This window comes from Pezoporus wallicus, unplaced genomic scaffold (genome assembly GCF_028554395.1).
Source record: "Pezoporus wallicus isolate ANWC-B61680 ecotype Strahan unplaced genomic scaffold, APGP_CSIRO_Pwel_v1 contig_4901, whole genome shotgun sequence".
Taxonomy (NCBI): Eukaryota; Metazoa; Chordata; class Aves; order Psittaciformes; family Psittacidae; genus Pezoporus; species Pezoporus wallicus.
The window spans coordinates 5,605,243-5,631,351 of NW_026640354.1; the positions used below are offsets into that span (position 1 = coordinate 5,605,243).

Genomic DNA, 26,109 nt, shown 5'->3' on the forward strand with positions numbered 1-26,109 from the left:
GTCCCTTACAATCCAAACCATTCTATGATTCTATTATTATCAAGATTGTGAGTTCTTCCTTCACCTTTGACAGAAGAGAGGCACATATCACTTTGTTTTAGTGAATTTATTTGGACCAAATACTTACCTCTGTAATCTTTCTGTAGAGTCTCCTTTACCTTAGATTGCTAGCTGTATTTCATGCAGGTACTGAATCTGGCATTTCTATTGTACCACTTTGTAAATGGTGTTTCTTCAGTTCTCATAGAGATCAACATAAGGTGGAGATATGTAAGATAAAACAGGCTTACAGTTACATGAGTGAAGTTTGCTGGTTCCTTGATGTAGACAATAAGCTCAGCAGCAGCATATGCCGAATGTGTATATATGTTTTTTAATTTTAGAACTCAGTATGGTGATGCATTGAGGCTCTCCCAGCTAAAGACATAGTATTGCTGGTCTTGCTAAACACCCAATTCCTCCCCAGGGACAAGGAATGCTTTCTAAGCCTATAGTATTCCATATGTTTCTTCTTAACCTCTTTAAGACTCAAATTTAAGCCAGAAAGTTTTGGGGTTTGTTTTGTTGGTTTGGGTTTTTTTTTTGTTTTTTGTTTGGTGGTTTGTTTTTTTTCCTAAACATACTTAATAATAGGGGAAGTCTCTATTTCATAATAGGGAAACATGGTAGACATCATCATTTGCTTCATCCTTACTAAAAACTGCAAAACATCTGAGAATGCTAAAAAGTAATCCTATGGTATTCAAGTGTTCACACATTCCAACACCTACAACATTAATTCATTGTATATACTGCATTTCAACATAAAGTATTTTAAGACAATATAACACCTGTAACATTTTATTTTTCTTGCGAGTTTTACACTGATCAGCATCCTACAGCTTTTGGAATCAATATATCTCTTATTAAAGTCCTCTTTGTTCAGGAGAGTAATGTCAGTCTTACTGGGCAGGCAACCGAAAGAAAAGGCTAGCATTGTCTTTTTAGCTGTGAAGAGCTACAGAAATTCTCTTGAACTGACTATAAAAACCATCTTTTAGGGGATTTGCTAATTTGGGTTTTAGTGGGATCAGGTCTCTACTCACATTCCTTGAACACCTGTAGCAAGGTGTTAATGGGCACCAATCTTTTTGTCAGCAGCACAGTCTCAGTTTGACTAAATCTGCCCCTTATTAACAGTAGATTAAATATGAAATATTTTACCACTCAGGCAAGTATGGTAGTCATAAGCCTAAAGAGGCCTAAACTTGGAAATTCCTCTCTTGTTCTTTATGGATTCTGCTAATTCTTAATTTGATGAGTTAATGTGTAGAAGAAAAACTTTATCCGAAGAGAGTGGGCCCATCACTGTTCATTTCATACAACTGTTTTGTGATTTAAAGTGATTTGTCCATATAGTTTTAATTACAGCTCATGTTCTCTGACAGGTTTGCAGCAATTTTGTGAGCATTTTTTGTTGGTAGCTTTTATCTTCTTGTCCGTGTGATACTAATCAGTGCTTAAATGCAGAACGCTTTTTTACTCTCACAACTCTTTCTATGGTGTTTTTTCTTTTTTTTTTTTTTGGTAAACTACTCAAAACCTGTTTTAAGAAGACAGAGAAAGGATGTAATTTTTCTCAGTTATGAAGAGGAAGACTGTTAAGTATGCCAAAGGTGCATGTTGAATACAGAAGTCCAAAGGGCCGAAACATTTACAGCTACATTAAGTAGGAAATTAAGCAGCGCAGAATTGCTCAGTTTAAATTCAAGTTGAGCTGCAAGAAGCCAGTATATATCATCTCACCTAAGAGAAGTTCTTGAACTAGACATGAACTAATGTTTTGCCACCTGCAAGTTTCACAGCATACTGCTACTGCATCTCAGATGATGAAATAAATTAAATTGCCTAATAACTGGGAAAATTGTAGATATATATTCTAGACTTTTCAAATATCATTGTGTACGTTTAAACAAAAGGCAGACAAAAATTCAGAGTTTCTATTCCTCCAAACAGCATATTCAGTCATTTGAGATATTTTAGATGTCAGAAGCTGAGAGTATCCCTGCTCATTTTAATCCCACATAATTAAGGATAGTTTTCCATGGACTCCAAGGAACTTCTCTTATTAAAACAGTATGTTTTAAATCATCATTATGGATGGAGGAAAAGTAGATTCCAAATTGATGAGTTGATGAAAGACAAGTATTAAAAACTTTGTCTAAGAAGCTTCTTACCCTCTCCTTTGCAGTTACCTCTCTGAAAAGAATCATGTTGTCTGTTTACATCAGTATAGAGTTGGTTTCTGATTTAAGCCAAATAAGAGCTGTTTCTTCCCTACCTAGCCAAACTGTTATATCAGCATTCAGCAGTAACAATAGTAGACACACAGAATTTCTGTCATCCTTTAAGCCCAGCCAGTGACTCAGAACCACGCAGTCACTTGCTCACTCCCTGCTTTCTTCCTCCTCTGCTCACAGAGGGATGGTGAGGAGAATCAAAAGAATATAACTCCCGTGGGTTGAGATAAGAACAGTATAGTAACTAAGGTATAACACAAATCACTGCTGCTACCACCAATAATAATAATGGTAAGGGAAATAACAAGGGAAGAGAATACATCACTTCACCACCAGCCAACAGATAACTCCCCCCCCCCAGCCCAACCAAGCACCGACCGATACCTCCTCCAACCCTGCAGTCCTAGCCCTTCTGCGTAACCCCAGTTACATCCTGGGCATGACGTGCTGTGGTATGGAATACCTCTTTGGTCAGTTTGGGTCAGGTGTCCTGTCTCTGCAGAGCATGAGGCTCACAAAGTCCTTGGCCAGACCAAAACATCAGGCTGAAAGTCAAAACACAGCACTGCACCAGCTACCCAGAAGGAGAAAAATGACTGCTATTGCTGAACTCAGAACAATTTGAAAAACAATCCAATAGCTGTTTACCAAAACCAGTGGTAGGATTAGCTGATCTAATGCTGCTCACTGTCTTCCTGCCTACAGTACTCCTGCTGTTCACAAATGAGGGGCAGATATAAATAGAAGTTTTCCAGATTCATCATTAAACAAAGTACTTAATATTGACCAAAGACAGAAAAATATTTAACTGTTTCAAGTTAATCATTTCTGTGGGTGCGCTCTATAAAAGCAAGTTGGGTTTAGATTGATTCTTCTTAATTTCTAGTAACTTCATACAGGAACAATTCCTTAGTGGATATAACCATGACAATCACAGAAATTTCACTCATTACTTGACATACTTGGCATTCCTGGGACATGATCTTGGGCAAGACTTCTCGTCTATCTTTGCTTCAGCTCTTTCCCTGTGATAAAATATTTGTAGAGATCTTGTTATTATAAAATTTTATTAATAATCACAAAGTGCTGAGATGCATAACTGAAGACTAAAATAGCTTATGTCTGATAGGTAAAGGTCTTTCCTAAAATACACTGCTATTCAATTAAAATATTTTAAAAACCTTTGCTTTAACCTACTGCTGTCCTTTCTGTCCTTTCAATTTGGCTTTCATCATTTCCTCCCATAAGACCCTTATATCCAGATTAGCTAAGTGGGTGTAATGTTTGATGGTCAGCAGTGCATAGTCTAGGTGACAGTCAGTTATTAGTGGAATCCTTTAGTGCTCAATACTGTGACAAAAGAAATAATAAAGTAGCGCACTGGGTCCCTCTGAGGAAATAAGGAATCATAGTGCTGAAACACGAGGAATAGCTTATGGCTTCCCCTACCTTTAGTGCCTTCTGTCAATGAACTGCACACCGGATTTCATCTTGAAATTTTTGATTGATTAGTGTGCATGTAGTTATGCCAGGAAAGGAGACAACACCTTACTTAATTCAGTATTTATTTTATTACCTAAGAAACCAATAATAATTAGAATTAGAAACCCAAGAATACCAAACAAAGAACTACTTAAGCAACAGCTGTACCTACTAACAACACAACACATAGACATCTCACTCAGGAATAACCTGTTACAGTTGCATGACATCTGCAGCCCATGTTGCAGCTGCAGCAGGGAAGCCATGCACCATGCTCACCCTCACCCTGGCAGGACCCTGAATATGTCTGGCTGCCAGGCCTGGCTCAGAGCCCACACCTTGGAGAACACCTTTCCCGCCCGACATGAACACAGCCAGTGATAATCCCCATACATCAGGTGTTTCTTTCAGCTGAGGTTCTGCTGCTGCACCCCTGTCACCCAGCAGTGCCTGTTCTTGGCCATGTACCCCACCAATTCAGGTCCCAACCTCAATACCAACCCACGGGCTGACCTCCCATCCTGGACTCAGCACAGGCTCGTGTTCTGCACCAGAAAGTGCTGTTTCTAAATGATCCCAGTAAGAAAGGCACTTAGACTCTGTAAAGTATCATTTAAAATGCTATTTATTAGGATTAACACTGTAAAGAGGATAGTACAGGCATCTTACATCCCTTCAGACAATGGTAACCTTGGGTTGTGCAGCATCAAATGGGTTTCCAATCACAGGGTTATCCCATTTTGATCATTTGAGCTATTATTGGATTTTCTTACAAGAAAACAACTCTTCATCATTTCTAGAGCTGCCCTGCTCCTGGCTGAGAGTAGCTGCCAGTCCTTGCCCTGTTACCCCAGAGAGCCCCTGTGACCCCAGAGAGCCCCTGTGACTACTGACACCCCAGCCTTGAGGGACCAGCTAGTCCACACTCTGTCCTGACTGTCAAGTCTGGAATATTACACTTGGTTTACCTTCCAGCAATGAATGATCAATGCTCCTGTACATCCTCCTATAAGGCAGTACTTCCATGCACAGGTTGGACCTACTGGTGGTAACTCCTTCAGGTCTTCAGAGCATCTTTTCTCCCACCAGAGTTTATGAAAACCATGGTTGGTTTTCATAGGCAGTCTCCTGCAGTGGGAGTAAAATCTTCATTAATTCACACTTCCAGGTGGGAACTTTGTGGGTTCACATTATTGAGTGGGATATTTAAAATAAATCTGATTTAATTTGTGCATTTAATCTAAACTGTTGCAGATCAGAGACAGCATAATATGAAATTAATTTTTCTCAATTAGAAATTTTTATTCTGATAAACTAAATCTTTATTCAGTACTTGATTTTTTTAACTATACATATGGTTAATAGAACTGAGCATCTCTCTGAAATGAAAGAGTTAATCTCAATTTTTTTCTTGTATGTGTGTATTTACATTCATAATATTTAAGTGGAAAAGTGGACATCAAAATGAAGAAATAAAGCACCTCATCTTTAAGGAAAACCAGATTGTACATACACAGCAACACTTATTGTTGTGTTTGTTTATACTTTAATAATTTCCTTAATGAGTTAGAGTCATAAAATTTAATCTTGTTAAAAAGCTGCTGTTCTACATAAGATTTTTTCTACACATGAAGAAGTATAGCACCTTTCATATCATACAAGATTACCCTTTTCCAAGAGCATCACATACTTTCTATTTCTGAAATTTGATGGAAGTAATTTATCTTATTTAAAAAGGAAAGAAAACGGAAAATTTAATAAAGTGTGGCTTCTGAGCACATATTTATTCAATCTAAGCATCATATTTATCTTTTTTTTCCTTTATTCGCAGTTAATATTCCTGAATTTTGAACGTTTCTTTTTCAAATAATATGCTTCAGCTCAAATCACTAATCAAAGTGACTGAAAAAAATAGGTGGCACATTTCTAATGCATTAAAAATGTGCCGTTTTCTATGTCAATAGTCTCTATTGAAGCACCTCTGAATGACTTTATAATCTGTATTTTGCCTTTTTATATTCAAATAGAGGATAAGCATTATGATCCTTACTTTCATGTATGTTAAAGAGTATATTTAAGGAAAATTGCGGCTAAAATGTGAATAAATGTATCACCATAAAGCAGACTCTTTTTCTTTTTTTCTTTTTATTTAAAAGTAGTTAGTCATAGCTTAACAAAATATTCTTGGCTCTTCATGCTGAATGCTGCAATTCAAACAGCTTCAGCTACAAAGTACATATGAAAATACTCTGAGAATCTTGATTTCTTTGAAATAGCTGTTGTAAAGCTCATAGTTTTTTGATGACAGCGAAAAACAGAGCATATGTATTTCCATAAGCAGACTGTTTTAAAATACCTAATGAGTCTGGTCCAATTAAAGGTGAGTGGACCCCTTTAATCAGTTCAAACTACAACAGTGAAGTTCCATGCAATTCTGTATTTATGTATATATTCTGAAAGCACAGATCTGCTCCATTCTTCTCCTTTGTGCATTCAATGAAATAAATATCAGTCACAAAATAAGTTTTTTTAAATGCAATTAACTGAATACATTGCTTTTCATTTAGGCTTCAGAAATCAATAAATCTGGTAAGAGGGTATCCCAATTAATGTTTCCGCGTTGTATTATTAACTTCAAGTGAGTTGCTCATACTTTGTGAAAGCACATTGATAATATGGCCACCACTTTAAGTAGCACTGCTACCTTTCATTTATCTGAAATCTGAATTATTCTTACATGTATTGAAGAGAGCCTGAAAGAATTATAATGGCAAAGACCTTATTTCTTACAAATGGTGTCAAACGAGAGAAAATTTTGGTGAGGCTGCAGACACAGAGATAACACTCATAGATGTTGTTACACTTTACTAAGAAAGATGAATTTTTTATCCCCAGTTTCATCTGACTTACTGGGCTGACGTAACACCCTTCTACAGTATACTCTGCAGGTCTGCTTGGCCCTTTATGACAGCATAAGAAGTAATGCTTGCCACAGATAAAATGTTAGTGATGATACTTGTCATACAAAGAAAACTATTCTTTAGTGAAAAAAATATATTAGCACCTTGAATGAAATTAAAATAATAATTTTCCAAATTAAGCAGTAGAAAATTTGATGTCCTATTTTAAGAGGCTCTCCTGGGCTCCATATGCCCTGACTCACATTCTCTTGCCACCTTTTCACTCGACCGTAATGTAATTCAACTGAATTAGGCATTCTTAGACTTTTATAGAAGAGTAGAGTAGAGTATATATGTGCTTCAGCACTTGTTCTGGTATTATAAGAGATATTAGGTGTCTGCCTATTCCTTTTTTGCAACTGTTTCTGAGAATGTGAAGAACCAAATTATTTAATGTGATAAACAGAGGCCAAGAATAGGCTGTCTGAATGAATGAGAAGCAGACACAAAAGGTTTGCTTAAGCTGCAATTACAGCAGTGTGAGAGTAGCTCCAAGGTCCAAAGACTTAAGGTTATAAAAGATTAGAAGACATGAGCCTTAAAGGGTCTGAAATCAAAATACCACAGGGTTTTTTGTTTTTTCAGTTTGGGTTTTTTGGTGGTTCTTTTTTTTTCCTACTTGAATGCATAAAACCTAAATACCAGCAGGATGTCTCTTGGTTATGAGTGCTAGTGCTAGCAAAAAATGCCAGCATCAACCTCAGGGCTTGCACTACTTGGCAATAGAAGGTTTTTATGCTGTAGAGTCTCTGCAGAACTTTCAGTATAAGTATGTAAATTGGTCCTTCTCCTGGCATTCTAGTTAAAGACAGTTTCTCATTAACCAGATTACTTAACCAATTTTTCTCTTTAGTTTTCCCATGTAGAGTGGAAGTAGCAAGTTTAGACCATTAGAGTATACAAATGAAAGTTAATTAGTGCTGCTATGTGGAAGTAATATATGTTACTCGTTACTGCATTTTTTCTGTCTGTAATAGGTTAGAAAACAGAAGATTCTCAATCAAAGTCATGGCAGTACTGCATTGTTATCTGTACAACTTCGCATTGATACAGCTTTATTCATGTGTCAGTTGGATTCCTAATTTTCATTCAGAGGATCAGATTTATGTGAGACACTAAATGGAAGACTATATCTGAAGATAGCTCAACGTAATCATTTATTCCTATACTCTAGTGCAATACTATGCTCCTGATAACTCCAGAAGAGTTGCTCTGCTGTTGGGAGTGATAGGCCTTTTCAGGGAAGCTGGCCATAACTAGTAGGACATTACCTACTAGATCTCTTTCTTAGCACATTTCCTACTATTTTTGAGGCATTTAGTTGGTGAGGTGTTAGAACAATTGAAACCTCAACATTTGCTTGAAGTTAGCTTTTTTATTATTAAGTATAATTTTCCCACCTCAAAATATGATATTTTGGATACATTTTTTTTTTCTTTATTCCTTTTTTGGTCTGTTTTAACCATTTTAACACACACACATGAATAAACAAGCAAACAAAAAAAAAAAAAAAAACAACCCAACACTGCAGGCAAATTGTTATTATAACCATATTGTAGGTAAATGTGGGTTGTCAGAAGTTTATGTATGCATTTTCGCAAATCTTTGTATCTCACAAGCATTTCATGGGACCGTTGCTTCTATACATACATACACTGATTTACTATTTTCCTTTATTTTCATCAGTACTTTCCTATGTATAAGACTCAGTTTGCTGGTAAGTAGATAAGTGATTTAACAAAGAGTTTTAAGATGCAATATCATCGTTCGTAATGCAACTGTGTACACAGTATCCAAATAGATTTTGAAATTTGAGATTTTTACTAAGTGCGGTTTCATATTTTGCCATATGTTAATTTGCTCACTGGGATATAATACTGAATGTTTCTTATATAGAGTTATAACCTGCTTCTACAGATACTGGTTTGTTTTTTTTTACAGAAGCATGATCCAATACATTCTCAGGGTGTTCAAAATCATTGTAACTGCAAGTGATTTTGTACTTGAAGAGAATATTATGGCTAATGATGGACAGCTAGTCATGTTTCTCTTGAGAATAAAATATCTCTGCATTGGTAAAGTCTTGTACTTTTTTACTCTTCTTGTAAAGTTATTGTTCAACTGCTCCATGTAATCAAATTTAGGCTTCAATTTGTTCAGTTTAGCAAAAGTCTCACAACTCACCCTTCATCAATACAATATTGCATTGTTGCATTGATTACAATTATGACTTTTTCAAAATTAACAATATCACCTAACTTAATTCCCCTAAACTGTATGATTTTTGAGATAATAGATCTGTGTTAGGGAGCTTGTTTACCATTTTGTTTGCTGAAATGGGTTCATCTATATTTATGAAAAGAATATGTCAAAACCTACTATGTAATGAATATTCAGAAAAAGGGTTTACTCTCTTTTCACATTAGAATATCCTTTCAGTTAAAATTATATTTGAATTTCCCTCATTTTTCCACTCCTTCTACACTTTATATTAGGTCTTGTATAGGCTATAACTGGAGGCTTTTAGCTGAAGGAGGAAGAAAACTTTCCTTTCTGTTGTTATATAGTTTTTAATAAAATTGTTTGAATTAAATTGCAACTATATTAAAAAAAATAAGGGAATTAGATAAGCAAGATTAGAAGGTAAGAACGAGCTGTGCAAAAGACTCAAAGCACTTTCCCTGAGGAACATCCATCTCTCGAGCTCCAAAGAGTAGGATAGTAGAAGTCTTTTTCTTTGGTTTAATGTAGAATCAAAGAAAAGTTGAAAGTAGCCTTAATGGAAATTAAAACAGCCTTCTTCAGGTGCAACAAACACCCAGTTAGGACATGAACCTCAGGCAAAGCTGTCAGAAATAGGAAGAAGCAACAGTATTCCGTTCTTAAAGGTCGATTACTGGATTTAAAATGTTTTTTTATCAGCAATAAAAACTATTGGCTCCATAAACTTATGTAACAGAAAAAAGCCCATAAAATATGCAAAGAAGCTAATTATGATCAAACAGAGAATAGTCAGTACATAAGCACAAGCACAGTACACATTCTCCAATCTTCTAGGTAAGAACATGTTGTCCTGAAACTCAGATTAAAACATAATATTTCTATAAGAGCTGTTGACTACTATCACAATTAGTTTTGTAAAATTCTATTCTTCCAGTATGACCAAGATCATGGATAACTGACAATAACTGTCATGATGATGATAAATTTTGTTGTAGCTTCAAAACTCTGCATAAGTGTCAATACTAATTTTTCCAGCATGTTTGTGTTATTCCCATTTTTGTGTGTGTATGAAATGAAGATGTCACAGTTTTTCAGTCTGTTCTCACAGCACACTGATGTGTTTACACCACTGCAGTCCCTGTGAAGTCAGTGCAACTGCAGAGATATGATTAAGAGCAGAATTTGCACTTTCCTTTAAGGTTCCAGACTGAGAACAGATATCTTTAAAGTCATGATTCATGAAGTATATATCTTGAAGAAAAGCATTCCTATGAAGTAAATGACCCTTAGGTGTATGCTGCCTGTAGTATACTCAGTGATATATGCAATAGAGAGAGTCCCATTAACCAATCTACTAAAAGATCATATACTTGACTGTTGGATTGGCAGAGCTAGAGTAAGTGAGGCATAAAGCAAGGTAAGTAGAACCTAGCATAAACAGTGTCTGTTTGACTTTAGGTAGATATTACCATTTTCATCTGTGCTTACACAGAAACATGAATTTCTGGGTTTTTTTAAGATTCTATATGAGGTGTGAAAAAGTGTATGCCAACATTAAGTAAAGAAATTGCATCTTCTGTGCATGATAGACAATATTAGACAAGGTAGATAAAATGTGTTTGTTCTCCTTAGGCTATCCAATTCTGCTCGTATCTCCACAGCAAAAGAGGAAAAAGGGACATTTTACAATGCAGAGATAGTAGAGATATATAGTCTCACATATTCTTCAATGTGGTGCACCATTTGAAGGCTATTAGCATGCCTTATGTAGCAGGCAACAATCAAAATGAGGGAATGCAGATACCAAACATGCTGATGATAATAAGGGAACAAAAGATCAGAGATCAGTAAAAGGATTAATCAAAATTCCTGCTGACTAATAAAGTGGGCTGTTAAGAAATACTGCATCAGTCTTTGGCCTCACCTTGGAAGAAAGCAGAAAAATGTTTTACATGTTTGCTGTCTCTATACCTATCTATACATTCCATTATTGTGCTTACATAGGATGACATTGTTGACTTAATTTCAGCTTCTCATCTACTCTCAAGGATCTTTCCTGTGGAACTGTATAACTTTCCAAGTCCTACGAGCTTCCAAAATCCACTGTTAAGCACATTTTCCTTGTAATTATTATGCCATATTAAGCACTGTGTTCATTATGTTAATACTAGATTAATTATTACTGGATTATGAGAAAGGACATGACAACAAGCCTAGCAAAACATGCCCTTAAGAGCTAACTGGATGAAAGCTGATGATTTGCACCAAGCCAGTTTCTGGTGAGCCTTTATTATATTTATTTATCTCTAAAACAAAGAAAATGTCACAGGAATGCAAGTGTAGAATAAATAAACTTTTTAAAAAAATACCTTTTAGCATAACAGAAAAGGTTTTGTCCAACAAAACCATGGTAAAACATCAGTGTCGGACTGACATCTTTTCATAATAAAGCTGAGGAGTATGGAAGCTCACATATAATAAACAGGTTTGAAATTTAGCAGGTTCATTTTGGTAGTATGCAAAATATATTCTCACAGCATGCTAATAATGAAAAGCCAAGATGTGTTGTCCTCTTATGGGTACTTAATTTCTTATAGCTTGATATATGTATGATGGGAGAATGCTCAGCAACTTTAATGAGAGCCATGTAAGAATGCTATTATTCTTCCTGAATTAATCAGAACTGAGGAAAAGCTAGCCATATTAGCTCTCTTGTGTTAATGAAAGTTTGTTAGCGTGTTACACTTTGTTAGAAATTGGCCTGTTCTCAGAATGCCCAGCAAATACTGTGATGGCACTTTTGAAGTCAGAATTTTGACAAATTACACTCTCCAAATGTACAACAAATTACGCTAGCTGGCAGTCTACTAAGAAATAAGAGGCCACTAGTACAATTTTAATGCCAAACTCTGTATCATCTTTATAGCAAAGTGTGTAAAATATCTGTGAGAGAGATTAGACATGGTAAGATAACAGCACTTTTATCAATATTGCCAGATTTTTGTTAAGAAAATTATGACCTCCTGGAATATGCAAAATCACATGGGGAAAAGCTATAAGGTTTCACCATTTCTTGTTGGTTTTCCCTCTCAGACATGTAAATTTGAAGATATTTTAAAAGAAGGTAAAAAGCTGTGTGGCAGAATAGGAGAACAGCATGCATTTAGTACAAAATGTATGATATTACTGTGCAAATCATTCTGTGTATTACACAGGAGTTCTGGTGTAAACATCATATGTACAACTCAATTCAAACTTTCTCATAGATTTTGATGTGTTGACAGAAGTATTTGTTATTTCCCATAGATAAATCCAAAAGTCTGGAAGAAAATCAAGTGTGTTCTATAGATAAAACAACACTGTCAATAAATCTATAATAAAATGCAAATAAGAAACATTTAACTTAAAAGGCAATTGATTTTAAAAGTAATGCCTAAGACTGGTATTCCCATAAAACTGTGTATCTGTGTTCAAGTAACAAATAGGTAGTTCCTTTTTATGTTTCCTTCTTTGCAACTACAATGAAGAAAGAGAAAATGAAGTGCTTTGAAGACTTTCAAAGTCAAACTATAATGTAACTGGGTTGATGCTCTAAAAACTTAAAGGATTTTAGAGCACTTTTTTGCAACTTTTTTCACTGAAAACAATAAGTACTATTTTGCAGCAATGCAATATGGGACACTCAGAGATGAACTGAGCTGAAGACAACGCGCTTTGTACAATGGTAGGAGAAAACTCCAATTCAATTTAAAATATTTTTCATTTTCAGCATCAGCTAGTAATGGAACATCTAATGTCTTTTTGAATCAACAAAAATCATGTGGTACTGCAGGACCCTCTATACTGTAGAAACACACCAAGCTGTATAAGGCACAGAGATAGATAAGCAATATAATTTCTCTCCTAGCCATAGTACCCTTTTTATTGGAAACACATGTCAGAGCAACTGCTTATACTCATAAGGCAAGCTAGACCCCCAGAAATATTTGTGTGCACTACTATGCTAATTTGCTATCTTTCAGGGCTCACTCTTTGAAATTCATTCCCCTTTGTGTATTTTTAGTTCTTATTTTCCTACATATTCTACTAAAACTGATAAAGAAATGAAAGAGGAATTTAAGAGCAAATAGCAGAACATTTTTTTAGCATTGTTAGGAGGAACAGCTTTCTATGTATGGATATGGGAAGCTGTCAGTAATAATGGGGAATGTAATGTTCAGTCTAATGCTGCCAAAGACTGTTAACTGTTTTTCTTCACATAGTGAGGAACAGCTTTTGAATATTACACAAATACCAGATATTCTAGGACACAACAATTAAGATAGCACTGGAAATAAACCATCAGCAAAACTGTCAGATTTTCTGCCTCATCAGAAGAGCCTTTTATAGCTGGGGTTTCTTTTCTTCTCCAAACCCAGACCTCTGACAACTAATCATAGAATCATAATATCTCAAGTTGAAAGGGACCCATGAGGATCATTGAGTCCAACTCCCTGCTCCTCACAGGACTACCTTAAGCTAAACCATTTGACTAACAGCATTGTCCAAATGCTCCTTGAACTCTGACAGCCATAGTGCCTGGGGACCTTATTCCAATGATCAACCATTACCAATGAAGAATCTTTTCCTAACATCCAGTCTGAACTTTCCCTGACACAGCTTCATTTAATTTCCTCATGTTCTACCACTGTCCATAAGGGAGAGGAGATCATAATCTCCCACTCCACTGCCCACTTTGAGGAAGCTGTAGCCTGCAACGAGGTCACCCCTCAGCCTTCTCTTCTCCAAGCTGAACAAACTGGGACCTCAGCCACTCCTCATGAGTCTTGCCCTCAAGACTTTTCACCATCTTGGTCACTTCTCTCTGCACACACTCTTAATTGTCTGGTGTCTTTCTTATGTTGAGGCATCCAAAACAACACACAGTACTCAAGATGGGGTCACACCAATGCAGCATAGAGTTGGACAATCATCTCCCTCAGCTGGCTAGATATACTGTACTATATGCACCCTAGGACACAGTTGGCCCTTTTGGCTGTCAGAGCACACTGTTGACTCATATTCAACTTGCCATCAACCCAAAACCCCAGATCTTTTTGCAGGGCTCTTCTCGGCCTCTCAGGATTGTCCCATCCTACATGGAGAATCCAGAACCTGATCCTGTTAAATTTCACGCAGCTGATGATTGCCCAGCTCTCTAGTCTATCCAGATCTCTCTATAAAGCCTCTCTCTGTAAGTAAAGACTACCCTCAAAGGAATCCACAGCTCTTCCTAGTTTAGTATCATGGGAAAACTTACTTAATGTACCTTTGATTCCTGAATACAGGTAATTTACAAAAACTTTAAAGAGAATTGTCCCTAAAATTGAACCCAGGGGAACCTCACTGGTGACTGGCTGCCAGCCTGATGTAACCCCATTTATTCTGTCTCTGAGCCCCACCAATCAGCCAATTGCTTACCCAACATATTACGAACTTGTCTAGCTGTGCGCTGGACTGCGAAAAACAGCATCAAAAGCTTTGCTAAAATCCAAAGCCACCGTATCTATTGGCTTTCCTCGGTCAGTTATGTGGATGACCTTATCTTATCATAAGGGCTTTCCCCTCATGAACTATTGGCTATGACCATTGTCTCTGAAGTCGTTTTCAATAATTCCCAGAATACCCTTCTCCATATTTTGTCAGGTACTAAAGTGAGACTGACAGGAGTGTAATTACCAGGGTCTTCTTTTTCTTTCTTGAAAACTGGGACATTTGCCAGCTTCAGGTTGACTGAGACCTCTCCAGAATCCCAAGACTATTATAAAATAATGGCAAGAGGTCCTTCATTAACATCATCCAGTTCCTTCAGTACCCTGGATGAATCCCATCAGGCCCACAGATTTATGTGCAACTGGCTGGAGCTGCAAGCCTAGAACAAATTCAGGATCAGCTGGAATTTATCATCCCCAAATGCATTCCAAACCTTCACATAATTCTTTTTTTTTTTTCCTTTCTCCTTTTTTTTTACAGTTCGGTCAGCTCATAGCAACTAGGAAACCTGATATTTGTGTTAAATACTGCAGGTTATGACAGATGTTTCAAATAAAATGTCAGACATAAAATGAAACATTCATTTTTATAATTGTCAGTTCTTAGTGCCTTAATTGAAAGTGGTAAGAAATACCAAAATTTGACCTTGTTGAAATAAAATAAAGTAGACACATGAAAGTTTCCATGAAAGCAGCATGTTGAATTTAATTTTAGGAAGAGTAAGTATGTTTTTAATAATGATTATATATATATATATATATATATATATATTAAGGAAAAAAATAGTAAGTGCAAGAATTTTAGAAAGAAGTACTAAGAGGTTATTAAAACTGTAAGATGCAGTACAGATTTTCACACTTGTGAATTCAATGTGTTCAGTCAAAAGTAAAATCACTGCTCTTGAAAATTCTCCTGTATTTCTTGACAGTTGGTTAGATGTTCCCTTGACAACTGCTCTGGTTAATCAAGGGTGTAGATGAATCCACTGTTTCAGTGTTCTCCAGGAGTCATTTTATATTGTGTCTTTAATATCAACACTTTTTTCAGTAAGGAGGATTTTTATGATGATTTTTTTCCTAAGTTGAGCTGTTAAGTTGGGCTAGTGTTTGTCAGTTTGTAGGGAAGAAAATAACAAATAGTTCTAAATATAATCCTCCAACTGTGGCATTAGAAAATAGACTGTAATATATAACTACTTCGTAATCATTTTCCAGAAGACCAGAAATCCTGGTCTGCTAGTAGTGAGTGATCTGTGCACAGAAAAATCCTTTACTATAATAATTTAGTGTGGATAAGAACAGAGGCTGTTTCTTGTTAAAATGGTAGTGTTTTTTTTTATACCTGATGATCTGACATTTTAATTTTGTTATGCCTCTCCTTAATGGGTTAGAAATATGGCTGCACCTTCAACACTATATAGAAAACATAATTGCTATAAACTAAATTTCCTTAAGTATGTTTACACAACCATTAACACACCATTTCTACATGATTACATTAGATAATTATAATGCCTGAATGCAGATAAAAGTCATCCAGAAGTTCCAGTCTCCAGACCTATACTCATCCACATTGTCAAATATGTAATCAGCTTAAGACACTTTACTGTGTTTCCCTTGATATAAACTGGAAGCTGAAACAATCATGCTATCAATTAGGGCTTAAGTCAGTCTCTCTCCAATGATTAGAAGAGACATTAGTAGGAATTTTGCCTTTATTCTTTCTACTGTGTTCCTTGAGTGCCACCTGGTGACTAGTTTGAAAGAAAAAAAAAAAAAAGTATGATTACATTTCCAGGTGAAGTAACTGTGATAATTTAAGCTAAAACATTTGCTCAAGCAAGGTTATAACAGGTAACATTTCATTTAGAAATGCCTCAATCTTAGCTGGGTTAAGATGATGTCTTTCTGTATTACTTCCAGGCTGAAATTAATCCAGTACTTAATATTCACAGGTATATATCATCGGTATAACTGTGTTAAGTAAACATTGCATTTTGATAGAAATTCAGTGTTCATACACATAATTAGTCAAGAAGTAACTAGTAATACAGAGCAATCACTCTTTATAACTTCTGTTTTGCATCTGTCAAGGTCCACGAGTCTTTTGTAAAGAAACCAGGATCACCTGCTGCAAGCTCAAGAGTGTTGCATCCCAACCAGAAGGAAGTGCAGCAGGAGGGCCAGGAGACCTCCTTGGATGGATAAGGAGCTCCTGAGGAAAATTCAATTGAAAAAAGAGGCTTATAATAAGTGGAAGCAAGGACAGGTGGCCTGGGAAGAGTACAGGGATGTTGTCTGAGAAGCTAGGGACCAGGTTAAGAAAGCTAAGGCTCCGTTAGAATTAAACCTGGCTAGAGGTATTAAAGATAACAGGAAGGGATTCTACAAGTACATAGCAAATACAAAACAGACTAGGGAGAATGTAGGCCCCCTCAGGAAGCTCTCAGAAGAACTGGCTACACAGGATTTGGAGAAGGCTGAGGTTCTGAATGACTTCTTTGCCTCGGTCTTCACTAGCAAAGGCTCTGACAACACGACCCAAGTCTTGAAAGGCAGATGCAGGGACTGTGAGAATGAAGACCTTGGGCCCACTGTAGGAGAGGAACTGGTTCGAGACCATCTTAAAATTCTGAACGTGCACAAGTCCATGGGTCCTGATGAGATCCATTCACGGGTCCTGAAGGAGGTGGCAAATGAAGTTGCGAAGCCGCTGGCCATCATATTTGAGAAATCATGGCAGTCAGGTGAAGTTCCCAACAACTGGAAAAAGGGAAATATAACCCCCATTTTCAAGAAGGGGAAAATGAATGACACAGGGAATTACAGACCAGTCAGTCTCACCTCTGTGCCTCGCAACATCTTGGAGCAGATTCTCCTGGAAGGCATGCCAAGGCACATGAAAAACGTCAAGGTGCTTGGAGCCAGCCAGCATGGCTTCACTAAGAGGAAATCCTGCCTGACCAATTTGATGGCCTTCTATGATGGGGCTACAGAACTGATGGACAGGAGTAGAGCAGTTGATGTCATCTACCTGGACTTGTACAAAGCGTTCGACACTATCCCACATGACATCCTTGCCTCTAAATTGGAGAGGCATCAATTTGATGGATGGACCACTCGGTGGATAAAGAACTGGCTGGATGGCTGCACACAAAGAGCTGTGGTCAATGGCTCAATGTCCAGCTGGAGACCAGTGACGAGTGGTGTCCCTCAGGAATCGGTGTTGGGACTGGTCTTGTTCAACATCTTTGTCGCTGACATGGACAGTGGGATTGAGTGCGCCCTCAGCAAGTTTTCCGATGACACCAAGCTGTGTGGTTCGGTTGATACGCTGAAGGGAAGGAATGCCATCCAGAGGGACCTTGACACGCTTGTGAGGTGGGCTGATGCCAACCTCATGAGTTTTAACCATGCTAAGTGCAAGGTCCTACACCCGGGTCAGAGCAATCCCAGGCACAGCTACAGTTTGAGCAGAGAAGAGATTCAGAGCAGCCCTGCAGAGAAGGACTTGGGGGTATTGGTCGATGAGAAAATGAACATGATCTGGCAGTGTGCGCTTGCAGCCCAGAAAGCCAACCGTATCCTGGGATGCATCAAAAGGAACGTGACCAGCAGGTTGAAAGAGGTGATTCTGCCCCACTACTCTGCTCTTCTGAAACCTCAGGTGGAGTGCTGTATGCAGTTCTGGTGTCCTCAACATAAAAAGGACATGGAACTGTTGGAACAAGTCCAGAGGAGGACCACGAGGATGATCAGGGGACTGGAGCACCTCCCATATGAAGACAGGCTGAGAAAGTTGGGGCTGTTCAGCCTGGAGAAGAGAAGGCTGCGTGGAGACCTCATAGCAGCCTTCCAGTATCTGAAGGGGGCCGATAGGGATGCTGGAGAGGGACTCTTCATTAGAGACTGTATTGATAGGACAAGGGGTAATGGGTTAAAACTTAAACAGGGGAAGTTTAGGTTGGATATAAGAAGGAAATTCTTTCCTGTGAGGGTGGTGAGGCACTGGAATGGGTTGCCCATGGAGGTTGTGAATGTTCCATCCCTGGCAGTGTTCAAGGCCAGGTTGGAGGAGGCCTTGGGTGATATGATTTAGCGTAAGGTGTCCCTGCCCATGGCAGGGGGGTTGGAACTAGATGATCTTAAGGTCCTTTCCAACCCTAACGATTCTATGATTCTATGATTCTAAACAGCCCCTGTAAAAAAACGCTTTGTTAATTCTTGTTCTTAACTACTTTATATAAAATCCACAGCAGCTATGAAAAAAATCAAGTTATTCTAAGACAAGCATAGAAAGGAAGGCTGAACCTCTTCTTATTTCAAATTGTGGAAACAAACAGTACATCAGGCCTGTACATTACAGGAACAGGTTTAGCTCCACATGGCTCTAGACCTATTTAGATTATTGTGCCTAACAGTCCATTAGATCCCCACCCCACACTAATTTCCTATAACTACTCCCCACATACTCAATTCTCTACTGGCCTGTAAATCCTTTTTATATCATTATGAGTATGATGTGCATGAATCACTATTTTGTTGCCTGACAAAATAATCGTGCAGTAGGAATCACATTACATTCTCTCCTGTCGCTGTCTCTGGAGGGAAAAATACACTGGCTTTGAATGCAACTGAAATACACCACTGAGATGTGAGGCAGATGGACTGAAATGCCTTCAGCATCTAAATGAGTGAAAAAGTACAACTGAACTAAAAATACTTCAAAATTTAAAGATGTCAGTGATTAGCCAGTTTCATCTCAGGTGTTCTTAATGTGAGGTCAGCATCTCATAATATAAGGTTAATTAGAAAAATAAAGAAAAAATGTCAAGAGAATAAATCATTAGTTCTATTTTCTCTTTTCTAATGTGGATAATGGATTTCAATCTTCTACGAGATGCCTGAAATAATACAACTGCATTTATCCAGTTGCAAGATAAAGACAAATTTAATCTTAGTTTAGATTAGTTATAGAGCTACATGAAGCTGTATTTTAGTTCAGGTCATTTCTGTCACAGAATGTTTCAAGTACATTCTTTTTTCTGTTATTTTTTAAAAAAGCTATCATAATTATGTCTTGCATATGTCTATACCGTAGTACTTTGTGGGTTTAAATGCTATACTAAAGATAGAGACAGCATTTCTGGTTTAATTGCCATTTTTCATTATTTTCATAATTTTCTCAGAAAACTGTCTTTTTGGGCTGTAATTTTCCATGCTCTGCCTCTTTCTAAAAGCCATTCTAAACGTATTCAAGTAATCTAGCAAATTCAAACAGTCCTAATTTTGTGGTACTGTAAGCATGAAAAATATTCATTCTGTTCACATTTCAAATGACATTTTTTCCTTTCTGACACAAGACAGAGAGTAATTCCTGGTATTACTTGCTTGGAAATCCTTGCACAGAAAGGCACAAATGCTGAAGAAAGTAGGTAGCATTCCAAATGTGCACTCCATACCCAGGGCAGTGCATTGCTGCTTACAGCCTGTGGGTTTTTTTCCTCACAACTTAGCCACTATAATCTACTTGTTGACATCAAACAAATCAGTTCTTTTGTTTGAGATTCCATTGCCATATCTTAAAAATAAAAGAAAGGCTTTATTTCCTTTGTGGAGTTGAGACCTAATGATCATAATCATTGGGTAATAGCTGCTGTTTATAGGGACTGGGGATCTTTGGTAATTTTTTTTCTTCTTTTTTTTCTGGCACATTTTTTTAAAGGTAGAATGGATCACCAGGTATGCCTGTGTAGGGGTGACTGTGTTATTATCTATATGAATTTAGGGTACTTGGCTTGTCTACATAAACATACTGCAGTAAAAACCATGTCAGCCTGAAGTATATTTAAGGCTTATTTTGATTGTACCTATTTTTAATCTTCCACTTTCTTTTTTTTTTCCACTAGCACAGAATCAAAATGAGAAATTATGTGTATAAGACAAAGAAAATGTCTGAATGCCAGCCATTTGTAGTGAAAGTTTACAATGCTGAATTTGGCTTGAATGGGTAATTCCTTGAATATGATCAAACTGGCACAGGCCATATTGTTTTTTCCATTAGATAACATTTTTCTTTACTAACTTTTCTGCATCACTTGAACGTTTGTTCTTAGTGGGCTGGACTGTTATGTAATATAAGGGGTTAAACCATAAACTGATTTAGAAATTGCAGCAGATACAGACTTCAGAACCCTTACTAAAATGCAGGGACAAGGCAGAGGTTAGGCTTTGCCAGGAGTATGTTAAGTCTATACTAAAGTATCCACTCAGCAGATAGCATCAAGGAAAGGTTATGAGTTATATTTCCCCTGCAAGTCCTAAATGAGCTGATTTTCTTTCAAGTGAGAAAGTTTATACACTGTGATTTACCTGGACAATTCCCAGCAGATGAAATACAAGTAGGAATAATAAATAAAATTTGAAGTATATATTATATATCAAGAATTGGTTGGAAATCACAGTAGCTGAAAGTACTTCCTCCAAAATTGTCCTTATTCCAAGTATCTAAAAAGGCAATCACAAAACTATTTTCCCTTATACCCATTATTTTTAAGGAGGAACTTCTGTTTAATCAGTTCACATTTTATAATGGAATTGTGAAAATTAGGTGATCCTCAGAACAGCACACATTGCTTCTTGTTCCTTACACTCAAAAGCAGAATGCTATGCTAATTTTAGACTACACGAGAAGGAACTTAAAATATACTTAAAACAACATGACCTTTCTTTTTTTTTAACTTAAATAAGAAAGCAAAATTAATATTTTTCAAACATATGTGAAAATCTAGGGGTCTAGATCACATTTCAAAAAGTGATAGTAGAATATGCCACTGAAATAGCTCGGTCTTTAAAAACAAAATTAAAAACATTGCTCTTCCTGGCTCAAAAATAGGAAAAGTGTTGCATATTCGCAAAGGTGAAATAACTTAGCACATTTCAACTCCATGCAGCAGAGCACAGTGAAAAGTCAATGAATTAATATTGACTGAATTTACTCTGGAACCAGAAGCAATATAACCATTGGAAAGGTAGGATTTATTAATATGGGTGCATCACCTGCTGATACAGATATACTGCAAATAAGACTCTCTCAGAAACCACTGCACTGCAGTGAATGCTGTAAATATTCATTAGGAGACCAATATTATATCCATTTATGTCAATACAATGTTCCCACTACCTTCGGAGGTGCAAACTGAGACTAAATTTCATACTGAATCTACAGAAAGCGAATGAAACAGTAAGATCATAGACACAAGAGTAGAAAAACAAAGCTCAGGGCATTATATGGGATAAATCATACAACAGCAGCTGTGCACAACCAGCAAGGTGTGGTGTATGAAAGGGGAGGCATTTGAGAGCATGGTAGGACCTTGTTGTTTATTCAGGATTATTCAAAGACAAATTTGTGCTTGGCTGTGCTGAGGTCATTTTTAGGAACAGTAATCTATGCTTCTAGTGTTCAGGACATAATGGGCTTTAAAAAATGTTAACTCTTTCATACATCTATGGCCTAACATAAAACTTAGTCTACCCCAACACAAAATAGTTTATGAGTTTCCTTCAATTCTCCTTTACTATATGTCCAAATTAAAAAAAAAAAAAAGAAAATTTGGCAGTCTATATATATGACTTGGTTTTTTTTCAGAATCTCTTGTAAAATCTTTTGTGTAGCATTTGTGAAATGCTACACAAGAATTTAACATTGTTCTTGTTAAAAGCCTTACTCTGGAAACCAAAATATATGGATCTGATTGAATAGGATTTCATGTACAAAGTGCATGTAGTCAGTAAACCTCAGCACACCTCCTAATAGGAGGTCCGTCACATTCTGTTATAAAGGTTGTGAAAAATAAAACTGAGGCAAAATGGAACTGGGAAGCAGTCTTCAGAACTAGCAAAGCTCAGTTTAAAAGAATCTATTCACTACTATTCTCTTATTCTGCCATCGTCATGATAACGTTTATGTAAGTTTCCTTTCTAAATACAAACCCAGTATATTTGAAAATCATCTTGTTGAATTGAATTTTTATTGCTGATACTATAAATTGCATTTTTTTAGGATCTCAACATAGGAAGAACCTGAAGAATTCTCAATGTTTCATTGAATGCTCTCTAGTATTTACTTTACAAATTCTCTTAACCTTATATTCATCTTTATCTCTGAAGCTCAGTACCAGTTTCCATTAACAACATGCTTCCCAAGTAGCGATAACTGTATCACAGCATAATCTTGCTGCTCAGAGGCATGCAGCCTTTCATTTCTTATTCTATTTCTGTTTCCCCTGTAGGGCAGGAAAAGGAAATTTCCATTGAGGGAGTTCAGCATCATTCAGCGTTGATGTTACTCATCCAACATTCTCTATACCAGTGGGACCATATGTCAGCCACAGTTAGCACTTAAAATTTATCAATACCCACTTACATATGTAAAGATTTCTTTCTTCTTTGTATACATTTCAAACACCCGAGTCAAAATCAGTAGGAAAGCAAATAAAAGAGGGATGATAGAAGAAACTTGCATATTTTGTCTCCTGGGTAGTCCAAGCAGGCATGAAACTGGAATTATTAGTGTCCAAAGATTGTCATTCTTTACAGAGGCAGAAACATCTTTTTCACCTTGCTTTTGCTGTGTGAGGTTTGGATACTCTGCTGTCAATAGTGTAAGCAGTAATGATACCTTCCATTTCCTTCCAGTTATATGTTGCCTGTGAGCAGTCCTGAAGGCTACTGTATGATTGAAATGGCTGTAGATGGAAATCCTCCTGTACAACACAGACTTTCTCTTTTATATCAAAAAACTCAGGTAAGTCTGCCAAATATCAAAAAACAGTTAATTTGCTTTGAACATTTCACCAACATATGAACTTTTTATTCTCAAAGGAGAATAAGTATTCTAACTTTTTCTAATGGAAGAAATATAATTCCTCATCAGATATCATCATATGTCATAGAATCATAGAACTTAAGTTCTCTTTAGTATCTTTTCACATCAAGTATCTACAGTATTTCCTTTTAACTTATTTCATTTAACTGATTTTGAAAATCCTATTTTAACTACCTAAAGTTCATCGCTGTCCCCATTTTGAAACTGGAATCAGAAGACTTATTATAAATGGGCAATATGCCAGCTTTCCCAAATTAGAGTTTTTCTGTTATTTTTTGTCTCCATGTCATAACTTCTTTTTGTTATGCATTCTCTCATCACAAGGATTTTCTGCATGATACATTTTAAATGTTTTCAGACTTGAGAATTTGAACTGTGATTGGCAGTTCATTTTGGAAATTTGTTCACTAGAAGTCACGCCAGTTAGCTGGAGCGTTGCTAATCATGATGTGCATCTCACTGTATTGCACTGCTAGTTAGTAATGGAATTTCTTCCCTCTTTCTTCCCGAGTCAGTATCTAGGTGTTTGTTCAGTCTGAGATAAAGAATTAACTTGTATTAGAATTGCTGTTAGACCAATCAGTTGTCTTTTCCTAGACTCCAGATGATCAGCCTGATGTTCTGCTGCAGAAGGTTGCTTTGTCTCTCACTTTGTGTTTCAGGTTAATTAACTCTGGCAGAACGTAAAGCTAACACTATTGGCAGCTTCTGCATAGAAAATATGGGGAAAGAACTTACCCATCAGTACCTAATTACATAGATAAGCCATCAATACCTTACTAGTAGAAAAACTTACATGTAGCTACCTTTGATGTCATGCACCAAGATCATACATCAGAATATTTCATATCCTAATCAGGAAATTTCCTTGGCTCCTAAGAAAGACCACAACTCTTCTCTGTTTCTTTTTTTTGGCTGGGAGAGTGTGTCCACATTTCATATCACAAAATGGGGGTTTGAAGTTGTTGTGGTTTAAACCCTAGCCAGACAGCTTGTTCACTCACTCCCACTGAGTGGTGCTGGGCTGACAGCAATTGAGCCCCCCCCTTCCCCCGGGAGCTCTCCCCTTCCCCGCTTCCGGAGGGATGAGGAGGAGGATCAAAAGAGTGCAACTCCTATGGGTTGAGACAAGAACAATCCAGCAACCAATGTACAGCACAAATCACCACCGCCACCACCAACGACAACAATGATAAGAGAAAATAACAAGAAATAACAAGGGAAGAGAATACAATACCACTTGCCGAGAAACGACTCTGACCCAGAAGACCCCATGTCCTTCTGGGTAACTCCCAGTTACCCCCCACCCCGGGCATGATGTGCTGTGGTATGGAATACCTCTTTGGCTAGCTTGGGTCAGGTGTCCTATCTCTGCTTCCTCTCAGCTTCCCCTCCTCCCTGGCAGAGCATGAGCCTCACAAACTCTTTGGTCAGGGTAAACATCACTTAGCAACAACCGAAAACATCGGTATTATCAGCACTGTTCCCAGGCTGAAAGTCAAAACACAGTGCTGCACCAGCTACCAAGAAGGAGAAAAATTGACTGCTACTGCTGAACCCAGGACAGCTACTGAAGTTGTTCTGTGGTGCACTGGATCTGCCCCCAGGGTCAGTGCTGTCATAAAATAAGCCAAATAATAAAAATATTACATTGCAAGAAGAGAGTTGAAACTATGTTTCTTAATTATAGACATTTTATATTCCAGCCCAATGCTTTGCTTAATTTTTGTAGCAGGTTCACAAGCAGAGAGAAAATGCCTGTCTGCAAAAACTGTTTACAAATCTTGTCTGTAACTATGATGGGTTATAGTTTTGTTTGAAAAGGGATAAAGTCAAGTGATATGAAATGAATTAAACAAATGCTGAGCCACTATCTTTGAATTCCTTCCACATGAAAACTCTGAAATAATTTTATCCATGCTCTAAAAGAAGTAACGATTTTTCTTTCTCTTCAAAAAAAAAAGACCTTGTAAGTAAAGGAATATCTGGTGGTGTTCATGTTCATTGTATCTCCAAACTTGCAATTGTCAGCAGCACAGATCCAAGATTGAGAAAAGCGATATAGGAAACAGCAAAATCATACAGATGTGTAAATTCCAGAAAAAAACAATGTGATGTTGTCCTAGTTTTATACAGTTGATGTCTGAATATGATGGTAAAGAGCCTCTTCTCTATAAATTATCTCATCACATGCTTTGCACATACTGTGTTACATTTTTCATACTACTGGCTTAATCCAACTTGGCTTGGATTGGCTAGGTTTCACCTTTCGTCTGAATTAATGGTATTGTACAAATAGATGCACCACAATGTGATACACTTGTGGAAAAAAAAAAAAAAATTTTTCAATTCTTCATGACAGGCATTTAGCAAAGGAACCTAGGAATGGTGAAACCTCATGTCAAAACTCCAGAAAATCAGGCATCAGCTTGAGGAGTAGAATTCAGTGTTAAATAAGTCACAGATCCTTTATATGTGATGGTGAAGGGTTTGACTTCTATGTCAGGTAACACAGGAAATATCACTCTGAACACAAATATGATTTAGTCAGTCCCAGTATGAAACACTTGTGGGTGTTTTTTTGGCACCTTCGTAATGAAGTTCTAGACATTTGTGCCTGTAGAATTTACTACCTAAAACTTTCCCCCTGGGCTTCAGTATAGTGGTCTGATTTATGTCATTTATCAAAAAAAAATATTTTTTTTTCTGTATTCCCCTTTTCTTGGGGTCCTATAGGATCCAGA

At 37.0% G+C, this 26,109-nt stretch overlaps 1 protein-coding gene across 1 annotated transcript in view; it reads left to right on the top strand.

Annotated features, from left to right (window-relative positions):
* EYS (eyes shut homolog) overlaps positions 1-26,109 on the top strand; it is a gene marked incomplete at its 3' end in the record, with an annotated part of 771,151 nt that overhangs the window by 689,735 nt on the left and 55,307 nt on the right. The window contains exon 39 of the mRNA XM_057418821.1: positions 23,176-23,284. Within this exon, the coding sequence (XP_057274804.1) occupies positions 23,176-23,284 (109 nt within the window). The remainder of the gene's footprint in view (positions 1-23,175; positions 23,285-26,109) is intronic.